At 33.5% G+C, this 18,757-nt stretch overlaps 1 protein-coding gene and 1 long non-coding RNA gene across 2 annotated transcripts in view; both read left to right on the top strand.

Moving 5' to 3' along the window:
• Positions 1–828: 828 nt before the first annotated feature.
• The window catches only part of LOC106111377, a 41,951-nt gene continuing 24,022 nt past the window's right edge, over positions 829–18,757 (top strand). The window contains exon 1 of the long non-coding RNA XR_001226163.1: positions 829–1,051. This is a non-coding gene — a long non-coding RNA (uncharacterized LOC106111377). The remainder of the gene's footprint in view (positions 1,052–18,757) is intronic.
• Positions 10,799–12,753, top strand: LOC106111376. The gene is made up of 2 exons (XM_013293430.1): positions 10,799–11,034; positions 11,396–12,753. The coding sequence occupies exons 1-2, from the start codon at positions 10,881–10,883 to the stop codon at positions 12,691–12,693; spliced, it is 1,452 nt and encodes a 483-aa protein (XP_013148884.1). The 5' UTR covers positions 10,799–10,880; the 3' UTR covers positions 12,694–12,753.

Genomic DNA, 18,757 nt, shown 5'->3' with positions numbered 1-18,757 from the left:
TTCTTCTATTTATTATTGACTTGAAAAGAAGTATTAAGAAGCTAGCTTCGAGTGGTAACCTGTTATTTGGAACAGGTATTTATTGATATTCTTAAAAAATATATTAATTGTGTGTGAATCTATTTAAAAATAAAATTTCTATTCGGCCGGTAACACCATAAAAATTATGTTTGTAAATTCTGTGTAATAACTGCCTACTTAATTAATCTTTGTGAAAATAATATTCACAGTTAATTTTTTTGTTTGTAGACAGTTTGAGTTTTTATTTCGAAAATAGTTATGTTAGTGATTTAATCGACTGGAAAAAATATTCAATGTTTTTCATAGTCCTACCCTAAACTACACAAAACCCACATAAAATTGTCACATGCGATTTTTTTCTTATCATAACCTGCATAACCTTTACTTTCATGATTTCTTTGTCGCTAGTGTATATTGTAAAAGATTTTGTAATAAAATTGTTTTTAATGGAAACTTGTGTATTGGTAAAAATATCTAAAGAAAAGACATAGAAAACACAATACAATTGACAATCTGTTCTAATTTGAAATAATTTAAATTCTTCCTTTTTTCTAATTGAGACCTAAAAACAAGTAAAAACCCCATGAACGGCTACTACTACTAGCTTTTAATATACGGCGCGAAGTAATTGTTAATTTTTGAACGAATAAAGTTAAATAATAATTTTGAATGCTGGCAATCTGGCTGGCAAAAAAAATTGAGTATTTAAACTGACAACCACAAATGGGTTGATTAATGTCAAGATGGCTACCAAATAACAAATGACAGTTGTCATTGAATTGCGCTTTCATTGTGCGCATCTATAGTCAATTGGTTAATCTTTGTAAATTATGCAATCCAGTTAGATTGTGTTTTGTTTTCACTAAAGATTGAAGGACTGTTTTTGATGTTATGCCATTTTTATTTTATTATCTATGACATGCAAACGCCTACCTACATTGGAATAAATTACCGTGTTCATTATCTACCTTCGGAATTACATGCAAGCCGCTTGTCACTCATATAACTAGTTATGTGGAAAAGAAAGGAGGTATGTAGATCTCAAATTAACCTATTAACTTAACTGTTATTATTGTTTTGAACAATTGCGAACAATAAACACATTGTAACGCTATCGTTGACCTCGTCCGCCTGTCGGTGACCGCTATTGACATATTACCCCTACTATTGTCTATCGACGGCACGATTATTTTATCGCTTTTCGTTCTTTTAAAATTCACTTGTGTTATTTTCTTGTTAACTACAGTACTATGTTTTGTCTAAATAAGATTGATTAGTTTGATAAATGACGCATATGAAATATCGAATTAAATTTGTATGAAGGCAAGTGCCGTAGGTACTTAATAGATGGGTATCGTAGTGACGAAACAAACACGCGTATCTAACAACCATGAACTATCGATATTCGGTTTAAATAAAATTGATCGAACTTGACAAAAATATTAATTACTTATTAACTAATTTAGGTGACATTTCTTGTACGGAATATAGTGATGACAATAATAATAAAATCTAATTCGATTATGTACCACTGTAGTAGTAATAAATTTTATTTATTCCGTTTCGTGAAGCAAATAGTAGGGGTATTGAGGCGTCGGTCAGTGGCGTGGGCATTCGGCGTTGACCCGTCCCGTACCTACTGTCCCATTCACGAACACGAGTAAACAATTAACAGCTGATAATCACTGTCTCGTATTCTGAAAGATAGACCGTGAAAATAAATCGTTAATGAGAACTTTAGTGCTCTCTAATACTTAGAAAATAATAGTTACGATAGTGGGACTGTGCCTTTTTACCATTCAGTAAAAACTCATGTTTCATAAATCTATTTATTCTCGATAATTCGGGTGAGATTACAAATTCCTTTAAGGAACCATAAGACGTAATTATTTCGTTAATAGAAAATGATCATTGTTTTACAAACAACTAACTGCCTCTGATTTTTATATTGCTTATTGCATTGCTAAGGTGCATACGCATAGCTATCTTAATTGCGTGATTTTCTTCGTCATAATATTAAATTGTTTTATTATTTTCGTAATATCTTGATAAGTGAAAATTATTCATACTTAAGACGAAAACCTCACAAAACTTCCACATTAAGACGAAGGCTGTAACTTGTAGGGTAGTTGAATAGACGGCGGCCTATCAAAAGAAGGTCCCCGCAATCCTCTTTTGCACATCAAAGCCCGCATCCGACCTCCTTGCCGTAGGAAATTACCTAAAGCGATAAGAACTCGTCTCTGTAAGAGTAATGTTTCCCTTTTCCTTGCGCCAGCCCCCTCCTTATCGCCGACAAAAGGTATCGGCTCCCCTCTACCCCTCTTTATAGAATTTTCGGGCTTTCCACAAACTCGGGCGGGGCCGCAGTCCCCCCTTTTTGCGACGTACATTTTCATTTCCTTCATCTTTCTCCGCTTTCGAGGTGCACAGAGTCGGACTTGGAGTTTTGTTAAATAAGTGCATTATTTTTATACTTAAGGTAACTTTTAATGTTTAACACAATACACTAAATAGATAGTGTAGAATTTCAATATAGGTATATTGAATTGAATACTAAAGAAGTCTATTTTTTATTACATTATGTTACAAATTCTAATAATCTAAAAAGTTATATGATAACCTAATAAAATTTACTTCTTTTCTTATTTTAACATTAAGTTAGAAAAAAAATCTACTACGCCCTACTATCCAAACCATACCTATTTAGTGACATAAATGAACTTAAATCCCTACTTTATACTTGGAACTGTTATTTATTCAATGTCATCCATAGCTTGTCCTACACTTAGAATCCTGTGGTTTGAAACAATAAGTATTTTGAATAATTCAAATTAAAAGTGATAGAATCCTGCCCTGCACTCAATTCCCCGTCTTACGCCCGCAACCTTAGACTCCCCCTGCGCCCGCGACCCCCCTCTCCCCCAGGAACACGCTCCCCCTCCGAGTTCGTTAGGGAACTTCCATACTTTGTAATATGCAAATGTCGAGTCTAAGGGGATACACCGCGAGGCGTCTTAAAATGAATTAATGACTCAGGTGATTTAGCTAAAGGGTGTAGGCAGGTAGAGGGTGGAACTATCTCGCAAGATACATTGTTATTAATATTCTATAAACATGTTGCTTATTACTTAAATATTTCCTTATATAACGTACCTGTTTTATTATTTACGAGCTGTTGCCCGCGACTTCATACTCGTGGTATTAGAAAACATACAAACTATAAAATTACAAAAAGCTACGTATCCCTCGGGAACCGGACATTTCTCGGGGATGAAGCTTATCCCATATGTACTCCAGACTTTGTTTTATTAAGATATGTTGAACCGTTGCAGAATGATCGAGTAAACATTAAAAAACTAAATTAATGAATCCCACGGGAACCGTAACTATTCCAGGGATGAAAAGAAGCCTATGTGTTCTTCCAGACTATGCTCTAAACCTGTGGCAAATTTCATGGAGATCCTTTCAGCCGTTTAGGCTACAAACGCTAACAAACATCCATCCATCTAAACTTTCGCATTTGTAATATTAGTAAGATTAGTAAGATTTATTTTGTCCGCATATTATTCGTACGGAATTAAAAAAAAATCTGTTGATAAACAGCTTTGTTTCCTTATTAATTGGGTAAAGTTAAAGAGGCAATAATTATAAGTTCGGTATATACAACGATTTCTTTATATGGCAGTTGAATATGCGTAGATATGGCGGCATATTAATGTTAACGCATCTTTGGTTAGACCATAGACATTCCATCTGACAGACGCGTAATATAATTTTACTTCAATATTCAATATGTTATCCAGTGAGAGTTTTTGAAATTATATGATCTGTGTAATCTAGAGACTATCAAATACACATCGATATATATTTGTCAACTGAACAACAAATTTGTATGGACCTGTATCTCATACAATAAGTCAGGATCTCTTTTATCATAGCCAATCATTTTCTAGAATTTCTTACAATGAATGTCCACTTTAAACTTTTACTTTAACTTAATATCTATTGATGTTATTTCACAAAGACCATCCCACGATCTTTAGGGTCAAGAATACGGACAACAATACAAACAGGTTGCCGACATATGAAAGAAGTCAATATAAAAAGGGTAGACAAGTCCATGATTCTCAAAAACTTAAGTTTTTTCTTTATCCGTAACTTGTTTTTGAGTATTCCGAGTTTTATACAACTTGTATTTGATTTGTACAATATTTCGTCCGATGAACTTGTTTCATGGGAAATTTAGTATGGAAACATTGTGTTATCAGTTTCGATTGTCAAAATACTTGTATAATAACAAGTTTTCATTCTATTTATTATCCACCCTTTGATAGAACAGATATCTATACTAATATTATAAATGGGAAAGATTTACCACTTAACAGTGGTAGAGCCCTCTTTAACATCTTCGCACGAATGGGCCGGCTCGCTCGGTGTAATACCACGACCACACAGAAAACAGGCGTGGAGTGGAAGCAATTCCGCGTTTCGTCTGATGAGTGTGGTGCCGGAGGCCTAACTTTAGTCCCTTTCCCTTTCCACCCTTTTCTTGAGAGGAAAAGATGGGGAGAAAAAGTGGATTTTACGGTGGAGGAGACGCATAGGAAGGGGAAATGTCCTCTTTATGTGCGTCTCCTCCTCCATCAATTAAGGGTAGGCAACGCATCTGCAATTGCAGATGTCTATGGGCAGCGGTCGCTTCGCCATTTTGGCGATTTGAGGTGGCCGTTCGCTCGTTTGCCATCTTGTGTTATAAAAAAAAAAAGATTTGTATAATTGTGTTTTTGATTTTTCTATGTACCGAAATAACTCAAAACCTACTAGGCCGATTTCAAAAATTCTTTCATCGTTAGAAAGGTAATTTATCTGTGAGTAACATAGCCTATCTTTTCTATTATTTCTAATTTCACGCGGACGAAGACGAGAGCAACGGCTAGTACTATATGTTAACAATTACTTCAGTGAAACACAATCTTATAAAAAAAATTGCCACTGTGTTTTGTAATTTTAATGTTGCTCAGTATCAATTTAGTTTAATTCCCGATTCTGATGTTTTCTTGTATAATAATTCTTCTTTAAGTACTGGTAGAATATAATTCGACGAATATCTTGTAAGGGCATTAAAGAGAAAGTGGCGCCCTCTACGAACGTTAACCAGCCGTCGCGGAAAGATCATTGCCTTTTGGCCATCTCATATTGCCACTTTAGTCAACGCTTCTCAAACTTCAATTATATTAATTTAGTATATCAAAACACTCATTAGTTATATCAAATAGTAATCTAGCTTTTCTTAGCAGTCAATCTTACTAACCCCTTAAAATCTCAAAGTTTTATAAAAAAATGTTAATACCATATTGTTCTTTACGGAATTATTTAAAACTAATTTACTTAATCTATATCTATACTATTATAATAAAGCGTAAACACACACTTCTTTGTTGCCTAAGACGTCAGCAATTACAACATATTTTTGAATAATTCTTTTTTAATAAAAAGCCCAACACTTGCATCACGCTTTAGGCTATATATTTTAACGCCATTAAACTTAGGGGGTAAATATTTTGGATAAAAACCCTAATGTGGGAAAGAGACCATAAGTTGCTGCCAAAATCAAGGAAGCAAGGTTGTCATCATGTCATGTCATTTTGTCATTTACTATTGATAATTTGACTAATGTAAACAATAAAATAAAATTTTCGTAATTTCATGCGAATGAAGTCGCACGGGAACAGCTAGTCTTTAATATAAATCCAGACTAAAAGGAGTCGTCTTAGTGTAGAATTATCTAAAGCTACACTAAGGGACTCCTTTAAGCACCATTAAGAATAAGCGCGTCAATAAATCTTCACAAAAATAGGTCTCCGAAGTTTGAGAAGCACTATCTTTCAGTTCGTCTCTGTAGGGTGCCGTTATTAGGCATATTAAATACCCACGTGCGTGTTCTCGATTGGAACGTTTTCTTGGTATTGCTTTAACTATCGCAAGGGGGTACACAGGGGTGTATTCGTTAAGAACCGCAGCGCAATACAGCAGTGCGCGAATCTCAATCGAGACTTAGTTACTACGGACAGATGTTATTTACTAGAACAAAGTCTTTATGACTATATGCTATTCCAGTTAGTAGCGGATGTAATTTCACATACCAATAACTTTTAAAATGTGCAACAATAAAAATATGAATTCCGTACCCCTATATAACGCGACAATTACCCCTATAACGCAAATATTGTCAACAATTTATAAAAGGAGAACCCTCTATAACGCGATATCTTAAAAACGTATTATACGGGGCATTTCGATAACGCGGAATTATCAAATATAGAGATGAAAATTTTTAGGCTTCTACTAGTAAAAGTGTTTACGCTATAATAACAAACTTTCATATACTATTACTGAAGGCATCTATAATAGTAGGAGGTAATTTTATTCGTAGCGAGTAGGCTGCGCACCCCTCCTCCCTATTACCAACCCCCTTCGGATTAACAAGATTCCATTAAAATTATTATAACGTTGTAGTTGACGCTTCTTGAACGTTTATTTATGGAAGGATAACGTGCTGGTATAGTAAAACAACAAGCTTAATATTTAACATACAGTCTTAGGTTATAAACACAGACTATATAACTTCTTATTTTCACTGGAATGATTAAATTGTACAGAAAAAAAGAGTCTTTATAAATTTGAAACTTGGAAAAGTAACCTAACAAATAGAATGTAAAAAATACAAGAGAGAAAATAATCTTAAAAATCATTTTCTTTTCTAAAATGTATAGCAAATTATAAAAACAAAGACATACGGATAAATAGTTCTGCATAACCATTCTGTATAATATTAAATGCAAAATAAATAGTGTAACAAACATTGTTAAAAAGCCAGCCTGCCTACACCATAAGATACAGTCGTGAATATTTATCATCATCAACTTATGTCTGCTCCCTACTAGACATTTACATCTATAGCTTTCGCCCGGGACTCTGTTCGTGTGAAATTAAAAATAACAACAATCCTCTACATCTTTGTAAAATTTCACCGACATCCATTCACCCGTTTAGGCAACGAATTTTAACAAACATCTATCCATCTAAACTTTCGAATTCATAATATTAGTAAATTTAAACTTAAGTACTCGTCTATTTTCATCTATTATCTAGCCGCCATCTTGAAAATTCAAAACTCTCTACAAACATTAAAACTGTAATAACAATAAAACCTCTTACCAATGAAATTGGTTTCGTAAGCCGACGCATCTAATACCGCTTGGTATATAACGGTTAAAATTTAACTTTGTAAAACTAATTAATTCTACGTTATATAAGCGAACTTTTGAGTGCCGTCTTGGAGTCTCAGGTGGCGCCCCCTATATTAAGGGTGGGTTGGGGGCGCTCCCCCGCGACACATCTCTATTTTCGCGGCTTCTAAGACGAATAAGTAAGCGTATATTTGAATAGTTACCATACATTTGAATATTACGTACATTATATATGGAAATATCTTGTATATATTAACTAGCTTTACTCGATTCCGTTTGCGTGAAAGTTAAAAATCGCCTATGTTAATCACTGATAACGTAGTTTTTTTTTAAAGTGAAAGATTTTTTTTTAAATCGATCCAGTTTTTGAGTTATTTCAATACATACAAAAATACACTTTTATCTTTACAATATTAGTATAGATATAGATTATATATAGCAACGTATTAACCATCATTTTTATCCGTAATTTAAATAAAGTTGGGTTTTACAATTTATGAGTACAACTTCAATACTGACAGTGAAATTGTCACTTGATTTGTTACGGGATAATATGCTATGCTAATATATCGAGTGTAAAGCGTTAGAGTTAACTAAACTAAAACAATAATAATGTAATTTTTACATATAATGTTCATAAAACTATAAATGTCTTGAAAACTTTACGAATCTAGTAATAAGGATGTAGTCGCAAGCGAAGCCGAGGTTTAAACATAATAGCATTACTAAGCACGATCTTCGTGTAGAGAACCTTAATAATTTGTTTAATAAGATTTATTAGTTAGCAAGCATTCCGCTATCGACCGCCGTAGTTTTACTAAAGACACGTACTTCGCCTAATGCCTTTGAAATTCGTTAGGGTTGTCACCAAATGCTCAACACTTAGTATAAAATATTTACACTATGAAAATAACTACATGAAATTTTATCCCACATAACACTTAAAAACAAATGTAACTCGTATATTAAAGACGACTTCGCCCGTGTCAACTTATAGACACTGATAGCTTTTCAATCGCGATTTTTTTAAATCGGCCGAGCAGTTATTGAGTTATTTCAATTCATACAAAAATCTTAATATTTCCTCTTTATAACATTAGTGTTGATTTTAATATGATACATTAAAACATTTAATAACACTCTGTGAATCGAACACACTTACAATTGTTCAGACCATTTATGATACAAATTACAATTGAACAGATAGTCATTTAAAAAAAATCTTTGAACATTTTTGTCAACCCTAACACAAGAAAGCAAAGCAAGGAGCAAAGTTAGATTGAAAGGCGAACGAAGGCGACTACGTGCACGCTATACCACGCCAAACGGACGGCCGCATTCCGTGCACGCGGCGCGACGGAACAACTTCCCCGATTTTGATATTAGATGTTACTTAATCGATTCGTGTTCCGCTAAAATTCCTTAGCACCCAGTGAACACAATAATAAAATACCTTTGTCTTGACACTTACGACAAGGAAACAACAAAAAATTATTCACAATTTTTTTTACAGCACTTTCTATTTAGGTTATATGAGTATACTGCTGGTTTTGGCATATATTCTTACTAATGTTATAAAAACGAAAGTTTAGAGAGATGGATGTATGTCTGTTAGAGGTAGTCTAAACTGCCGAACGGATTTCGATAAAATTAAGCATAAATGTAGAGGATAGCGTGAAAAACACATAAGGTACTTTTTAATTCCACGCGGTTGTAGTCGCGGGCAAAAGCTAGTAGATCATAATTTTTAATTCCAAGTATAATTATGTCGACTACTTGATTTATTTATTTTTTATTCTTAGTTAAAACCCGATTATCTTCCTCGCACTTTTCCCTTGTTAAATATTCTCAGCATATTACGAAATTGTTTCCAACATTCCCGTCTTCACACCGCGATACGTTCTTATATGATCGTACCTAACTAACGCAACACGAATTATATGTAATTATGTAAATAAGTGGCGAAGTAGAGAGTTATCACGCAGCGCCCCCATCCGACCGCCACGCCACCCGCCCACCTTCTTCCAAGGAAACCCCCGCGAAAACTACCAGCGATATTATAACTCCTTGCGCTTGCTAGCTATTGTGGAAAAGGCTTTTAAATGATATAAAACTTTCTCGATAAGAGTGGACAAGTGTACAAAATTTTGAAAGAAGAATTTCTCTCTCTTTCTCTAACTGATATCGAACATCATACCATCATTACTAAGAATTTCATTATCTGTGCAACTCTGTCTAAACTAAGTTGTCATATAGTGAACAGATAGTAAATCTATGTTAGAGCGGGCGCACATCTGTGGCTAAACTATCGGATAACTGTTGTGCGATTGTCGATTGTTTCGCAGCCAATTCAACTGTTTAGTTGCACAACTAAAAATCGAGTTGTGTGCGCTCCTTCATATAAGCGCATAAGAATCAAAGCATGACTAAACGGTAGTGCGATAGTTTAGTCGAAGCTGTGGGCGCTTACAGAACTAAACAGAGTTACTTTATTTATTAAGGTACTAGTTTTCGCCCGCGACTCCGTTCGCGTGGAATTAAAAAAAGACTAGACTATCCTGTACATCTGTACCAAATCGAAATCCGCTAAGGCTACAAACTCTAACTAACATCGATCCATCCATATAAACTTTCAAATTTATAATTTTAGTATGATAATTAGTGTATCAAAAAAATAATAAATTTTTTTGATATAAATTAATGAAGCCATCTCCATAGTAAGGTGTGCTCGCCACCGCGACTGCTAAGAAGTGTTCAGAGGCGCCATCTTGAATCTCATCCCGGCCTCGGCTCGTTACTTACGTTACGTACCGCGAGATAATGTATTAAAATATTATAATATCTACGTATATTCCCCCTTTTATGTACCATACTTTAAAGTTCTATAACTTACATACATGTTTATTGAAGTTGCAAAATTGGTATGTGTCATACTGCCGCACTGAGAGGTCTTCGAGTAGTCGCTAACCAAACCTTAGTAGAGAATTAGTATGCAAAATATTTTTAGATTTTTATTAAAAATAGTGAAGTAAACGCATGTATTATCAAAAAAACTAATTCATATTGAAATCCCGTAAATGTATATTATACAAATTATATATTCGCGTTAAAAATTATGTTTAAAAAAAATTGGCGATCTCTCCTCAGGCGCGTTTTCTCTGTGTAATTCTCGAAACGACTAAACCGATTTTATTCTCTACAAATTATAATCGAAAGTAACGTTTATTTGCTGAAGTAACTAAAACTTCTTTTTATTAATTTAACTAGAAATGTTATATTGTGTTAACCTATTAAGGTTTATTTTTGTTATCCTTCTGCTTCTGTTAACTGTATACTTAAAGTTGAGTTAAATTGAGTTTAGAAAAGAGAGTTTAGACAAATGAGTTTCAGCCTCGTTATGGCAACCAATTTGAAACCAGCCGCGTCAATAAAAAAAAAATGTGTCAAAATGTTTAAATCTTGACATATTTTTATACACAAAAGAAAATCATTTTGACAGAAATCAATCAATTTATTTACGTTTGTATTTGATTAATAATATTTTAGCTGTATTTACATAATTTTTAGCTTACTTATTAAGTTGTTTTTTAATGATTACGCTTGGTAATGGATATAATGGATAAAGAAAAGGTTAGTGTGTTAGAAGAATCTGTTGCTACGGCCCACAGGCCATTGCCGGATGACTTCCGATCCTATTTACCCTGGGCTTGTAATCAGCTGGAATTGGAATACGCAGTATTCGTTAACAAAATACACCAAAGTAAGTCATTAAATTTGTCAAATTACAGTAGTATAATATGGAAGAAATATGCAAGAATCGGCAGACATTTAAAGATATGTGAAAAGTCCGCACTTAGCCAGCATAGTTTACTGTGGCCTAGTCATACCTAACATGGGTAACCTCGGAGCCCCTCGGTGTGAAGGTATTCTAAATGAGCTAAGGGCAGTTATCAAATAAAGTATCTACAAAGCTCAGACATCACAATTATTAATAATTAATAAATAATACATACAATTGCCTATTTTTCAAATTACTGAATTACAATCAGAAGAATACTAACATTCAACAGTAGAATTTGTAAATTGATAGATTTAAAATTAAAATAAGTAATAAATTTTAGGTGAGCATTATGATATGGGTATAAGTGATCGCAGCAAAGCAAGAACTAGAAGCCGAGCGAGAACAGTGCGCTCCCGAGCTGACGGTATGTCCGATAGAACTGACGACATGAAGACCGGTACCACGCAACAAGTCAACTTCGTAGACGAAGCTATCAATATTTTCGCTGTTCACGATTCCAACGGTGATTTAGTTCAGGTCATATTTTACAAGAACAAACACATACCACGCATTGTAATCAAAGTTATCGGTCTGATAATCAAATTTCATCCTCAATTGAATACTGTTCAATTCGATCAAGGCGCTGATTTGTACACTATTTATGAATTTGAAAAGATTTTACCACTCTCGAATATAACGGAGGTTTGCTTCGACGGTACCTTCATCCCGGATGGGAACTATGATATATTATTGGACCACGAATTATTACGTAATTTATCTTTATCCAGATGCAAGATAGAAGATGAAATTATACACAACATTGCTGTGAAGTTGGTTTACCCAAAGCCAGCGTCTAAATCATTAGCTATACTAAATTTATCATCAAACCGTATAACCAACGATGGTGCCAAAAGTTTAGCATTTGCGTTACGTTCCAACAGATGTTTAATATATCTGAATTTATCCGGTAACAAACTTACAGACGACGGTGCCGCAAGCATCTTGGATAGTTTGCAAGAATTTTGTTTAACTCCTGAAGAGATATTGGCTTCAAAGACTCGTTACTGTTCATTTTATCTAAAGAGAAATAAATTAATAGTTAAAAAGATTAAAGAGTTGAAAGAAAGCGATTCGGATAAGTCTTCAGCAAGGAAGAAGTTAACGAGGTCGGTTCCTCCTAGCGTTAGAAGGAAAACAAGAACTGACAGAGAAGTTTCCCTTCACTCAGTTCATGAAATGCTCCCGGGTAATATTATAGGTTCTGACTCCAATCTATTCGATAGAGCAGCGACAATGGTACAAATGGCTTTTGGAGTATATATAGATCCATTTTCATCGAACAACACGATTGTTAAAGACGAAGCTTTGTACTGCTTAGGAAATAATTCTTTACTCTGTTTGAATCTTGCTTATAATGATCTGAGTTACATTTTTGTGAGGAAACTTCTTGGTATTTTGTTGTACCAGAAACAAGCGGATAGAAAGCCCCGTGGCTTGATCAATGTGTCTATAGAAGGTAATAATTTGCCAGTAGCGTGTGAGGAATATAGACTGATCGAAAGCATCATCGAAAGTGGTATTCAACGCAATCTGCCAATCAACAAGAAGAGACAACAATCAAAAATCATCTCCAGATAATTATTTTAAATTATTTTCCATATTTTTGTACCTATTTTTAAGGTTTTAGTTGTAATTTAGATGTAGTTTATTTTTAAATAATTTAGTTTTTATTTAATTTAATTTTAGTCGTAATCATATTTATAATCATAATTAATAAATATAATAATTTATTGCTTGTTACCTATTAATATTTTAAAATAAATTTGATCTTAGAATATTTTTTGGTGATTTATACATTTTTAACTTCGCAACTTGTGTTGTGATATTTCGTTTTTAATCACGCATTGACCTCGATTAATGAAAATCGTCAAAGTTCAGTATATAGCGAGCATGACCCCAAATTTCTACTAACTAACCAAAATATTTCTACAACCTCTAATAAGTTACTAATAGTTACTAATAATGGTGTATAGCCAAGATGAAGACTTTATACAAGTAATATCAATTCTTTCTGTAATATCAGAAAATGCGACGTAATAAAAAGGGTCCGTAAACCTAAAACTATTGCAAATCACAGCGGAAATTCGTGCGCGGCGTTGGGCGGGCGCGCGTCGATACCCGCGCTCGGAAGCCATCTTAAAATATGGCACCCCCTCCCGCCGCCCCGCCGCCCGCGCCTCCTTAGACGAAAGCTTTTTCACAACCACGAGCCTGCGAACGGAATACGGGATCGTAAACATTTTTGATGTTATGTCGTTTTTTAACGTGTTTTTTGTTTTAGACCTCTAGTAAATAATTTTATATCTCGATTTTTTTATTATACAGGTGCCAATCCTTGACCTAAAAATGATGGTATGAATTTAAGTAGAATAAACAATAGCGGAGCAAGCGTTTAAGGTTTTTAAATTTAATGTTTAGATCGAGTAATTTGACTCGTAATTAATTGCTTTGAAGGCGATAATGTACTTGTATTCGTTAAACCATTCCCTTGAATCTATTTCCCAGTGTAATAAAACATCAAAGGCGCGTTATATTCAGATAACCTTTACATCCTGTCAAAATTAAATTAGTGCACTTTAGACTTTCCAGCAAATAACAAAAGTGAAATAGAAATAGTGTTGTTTATATAAACCAATTGTTTAATTATAAGAGACAACTCTGAGATCAAAACAATTCTGTTTCAATCACATTACAATGAACTTAACGAAGCATAGACCTTCAGTCCAATCTTACACAGATAATAAATTTCTTGCCAACTTCGCCGCAGCGGCGGAATCAATACGGCATAAACGCACACATGGCCACGCAACACACACGGTTGTAACTTAAAAACTATTGAAATGAAAATATAAACGCACACTAATGTATAAACCGCACACAGACGCATCGCAGGTGTATACACAGACCTCGCCTTCCCGCACCACCCCCGCCAGCCGCCTTAGACGTTGGCTTTTTACATGGGTATAAGCAGCCGCGCAGGGATGCTCAACATTTGGCAACAATTTCAAGATGAAATTAATGTTGAACTGAAAACATATTTAGAAATAGTTTTTTTTAATTGAATATATGATTAACGATTTTAATTGATATTTGTTTTTTTATTAAATAATAAAAAAGTATTGATTTTAGGTGATAGAGAAAATTTCTAAAATACTATACAGAGTGCTAAAAGCTAAAACATTTTATTTTACCAAAATGATGTATTTCTTACGCAGTAATACTGTTTGAACAAACCTTTTAAAAAAAGCGATGAGGAGAATAGATAATAGTTACTATTTCATTCTCATCCCTGAGGTAATAAAACGTGTGATTTTACAAAATCTTTTATTAAAAGTAATTCACGAAATCTAGTTTTCCCCTAAAAGAAAGTTAAATCTTGTCTTCGTATTTTAGCGACAGGTTTTCGTAAAGGACGTGTTGTGTGGGAATCCGATCAAATGTTGGTGATACAAGTTGACCAACCTGTTCGGACATTTAGGGTTGCCTCGATTGAATTTCGTTTACTTCAAACTTGTTTATATCGCCGTGAGATATATTCGTAAGGAAAATTATTGTTATTTTTATAAATCAAATAATTCGTGCTATTTAAAAACAAACTTGTTTTTTCTTCTTAAGCTTTTATTTTTAAACGGGATGTATAGAGTGTATTGTAAAAAGAAAGTTTACATTCGAAAGATAGATGGTATATTACTAAATGTAAAAATGTAAATCCAAACAAAATCTATTTTAGTTATAAGAAAATTAACATTAACAATGATAGGGGGATACAATTTTTTTGTTTAATTAATAAATGAAAGCCAGTCAGTCGGAGACAAAATAATTTTGAGAAGTATAAATGAATATCAAGGTTATGTACCTTGATATTCATTTATACTTCTCTTTTGATTACGGTACGTATTTAGTTTACGGATTCTTTTTTTGTCTTATATATTTAAAAAATACATTGGTTTCGATACGTGCGAGAATAATTTAATAGAAAGTGCTACACTTCTTTCTTTTTTTTTTCACAGTTAAAACCCTTTAAGACTGCTAATAGGTTTAGAAAAAAGATGCAGACATTCCCATGAATAGATACCAAAACTAGTTTAACCCTCAAGACTCTATTATAATGTGGAAATAAAAACGAACCTGTTAACTTTACTGTACAGGTGAATTGAAAGTACTTGATAGAATCTCACGCCCTTTAATCAGGTTATAGTTAATAGCAGAATCGCTTTTTTTTTAAAAAAAGTTTATGTGTTTTTGAAAATTCCACGAGTATTTTAAAATGTTTTTAAATGTCGTTGATATTATTTTAATCATGATAATAAAATCATCAAAACTTTATTCAAAACATGTTTTCGGATTAAAATAAATGTTAAAGGTATATAAATCCAAATAAATAAAAAAATCGTAATATGAACATAAACAAAGGCTTATTAAGGCCATTTAATTATAATTCCGCAATGAATTCTTAACACAGTAGACGTATTAAAATTTTAGTTCCCCTCGCCGCCGCACCGCGCCGACACCGCCGCGTATCGCGGCCGCCCCATCTCCGCTGTCTTTCTAAGGGGACCACATAAAATAGTTATAGAGGGTAGGGGGAAGCTACTTAACCGTTTTTAGGAGACACCCCGCCCGGTAGCACCCCACTACTTCAACCCACTTCCTGCTTACCCCCACCGCTTACCCCCGGGTCGCTCGTCGTATAACTATTCGTATATTTTTGCAAAAGTGAATTCTTACCAAGGGTTGGCGATACCTGGCCGTTGCTTATAGCTCTTAGATGTTAGTGTGCGTTATAGTGGGGGCAAAAAGGGTGATACAGATTCGGGTCACGCGATTTAGTTTTAATTTTCGCGTCGATTTTCAGAAAGGAAAATTTTAGGGAATGTTTTCGTTTTTGCTGATGCGACTTGCATCGTAATGTTGAGTTTAGAGGGTTTTGCTTTGATTATTGTGTGATTTTGGAATATAGTTTGTCTTGTCACATGGAAGTAATGGGGTAGACTGTTTGACGCTGAATTCTACTTCTTGGTCAATTAAGTATTGGATTTTTATTTTCTTTTAAGGTGTTTATTCAGGAGCATCTAGGATTTTGATATCTTTAGAAAGTTTACCCCGTTTTAAATACATCTATAACGGTACAGTGAAAGCTATAGAAGAAGTCTCGTATACTTTTATATAAAAAATTATTAATGATGTAAAGGCTATTTCAGGCATCAAATTTTCTACATACATATACTTGTAAGAGTGCGTTATATGAATTATATTTCACTATTTCTACGTAAAACATCATTAGGATTTTCAATAGGTAACATAACATTTAGTTAATTATTCCACGTTTTATTGATTTTCAGACGCCTTGAATATCGAGTTTGAGATACTAGTGTTCAACTACTTATTAATTGGAAAGCATTAATCTAAAATTTTATTAGTCTGTTAGTGGGTAGGCAATAAATGTTACCTTTGTCTTGGTTCGTAAGACGATAGGTAAGGCATTATATGTATGTACGATGTACGAGCCGCGAGCAAGCGGGCGAGGTAAAATTTTAAGGGGGGCGCGTCTACGGTTCTTAAGTAGAAAGATGTTAATGCATTTTAAGAATTAATCAGTTACTAGTAATTTAAACCTTATGAATTATATATTCAAGCCATAGACTTGTGTTAATAGGAGAAAATACTAAGATACATCTAGTTTTTTAGTACTTTGAATCCCTTAAATTAATTCTTTTTGTGGCAAAATTCTTCTTTCATCTTGATTGATCCCTTTTTTTAATAAGGAAAGAGACCATAGCTAACTATGGGCTGTAGATATGTTATCAATTCTTTTTTATAAGGAATAATGTGTACACAAAATAAAATGGGAATTAGTGTGGATATTCCTGTCTATTACAAGCCACTATTTTCTGTTTGTTATTTTTTTCTTTAAAATTTCCAGTATCATCTCTCTTATACAGTATCGTATGTGTCTTGATACAGCATATAAGTCGATCGCGGGGTGGTTTTTACATTCGCCCCAAGTCTACCCAACCCATCGCCACCGCCCGGAGTACCCATACCAAACTCCTCTTTACACTACATACTTAAGGCTGTTTTTCGCGTATCACGCGACAGCGAGCTCTGCCCGGGGCGAGGGTGTAATCTTAATATTAATATCGCCTTGGGAAGCTCCTTATATGATGAAGTTTTACGTCGCTACATTGTAGCTGTGTTGGTAGATTGCTATGTGGGATTATGTAGGCGCTTTATGAGATATTCAAGGGAGAAATGTAATATTTTACGCGCACTGTTTGTTATATTTATAGTATCAATAAATAATACACTGGTTTATTACGATTATGTATGTACTTAGTTATAAGACACGTAGGTACACGAATCCCACTAACATTATGTGTAATTGCTATTGTGTTTTGTTTTAAGTCGAACTAAATCTTACCTGATATTATAAATGCGAAAGTACAGATAGAGAGAGAAATTTGTTAGAGTTTACAGCCTTAACTGCTGAACGAATCTCGATTCTTTTTTCAATTCTCGATAACCAATTCGGCGTATATGTAGAAAATAGTCTGGAAGAATATACAGTCTATAAAATAAGTTATTTTTTTAATTTCCGCACTGACGAAGACTAGTTTTAAAAATAAAGATATCGACGTGTGTCAATTGTTTTTTTATATTAAAACATACTTGAAAAATCGCTTACTCAAAACGCTCCGAGTAAGCAATCGAAACTTGCTTACAGATGGAAGAAATTTAAAATTAATTAATTTTTTACAAACTTATACATTTAACTACGCTGGTTACATCAAAGTACCTTTTATATTTAGCAACATTTCCAAGGCAGAAAGTTCCGTCTTTCGATTAAACGGGTTTTCATTACGGAATACAGAAAATTATATTTTTAAACATGTTTATTTTCAATGGTTTTCGCTAATTTTTTCTCCGATATTTTAAATATTAATCCTACAGATTTTTTATTAGTCAAGTAATGCAATCTTTACAAAATCAATGCAAAAAACAAGATTTATTGATATTTGAATAAAATCACTACACGTAATCTTCAATAAGACTCTTGCTATTTATAATTTTCAGGCGTAGCTCGAATTATTACTTGAATACATGAATGGTAAGAGAAGTCTTTTTTAAGATAATGGCATAAACAAATAAATCTTTGCTCATTATGTTTTATATTAGAGTTTATATAGTTATAGTTCTATAAATCATACAATATGTAGATATTTCTAGTACTGTTTACATAAACTAGAAAGTGTTAAGATTGAATGTGGATGGCTACAAAGGAAGAGGAAGACCGAAGAAAGTATGGATGGATTGTGTGAAAGAGGATATGCTTAAGAAAGGAGTGGATTCAGATATGACGGCTGATAGAGATGTATGGAAGAGCAGCACATACTGTGCCGACCCTCCGTAAAGGATAAGGCCAAGTGGATGATGATGATTTGATCATAACATGTCTCCGAAGGTATTTTTACGTGCGAAATATTTGAATGAATTCTTTTAATTCTGAACACAAGTAATAAAGAAATGATTATATAGCTACACTATTCAGATATTTAGATCAATAAAGGATTTTATTTTTTTTATTTTTTTTTTTAAATACAATTTATATTTTCATTGTCATAATATATATACATATATATAT

Source organism: Papilio polytes, unplaced genomic scaffold (assembly GCF_000836215.1).
Source record: "Papilio polytes unplaced genomic scaffold, Ppol_1.0 DF824169.1, whole genome shotgun sequence".
Classification (NCBI taxonomy): domain Eukaryota; kingdom Metazoa; phylum Arthropoda; class Insecta; order Lepidoptera; family Papilionidae; genus Papilio; species Papilio polytes.
Note: the sequence above shows the minus strand (reverse complement) of the source record. Positions and strands in the feature narration are given on the sequence as shown.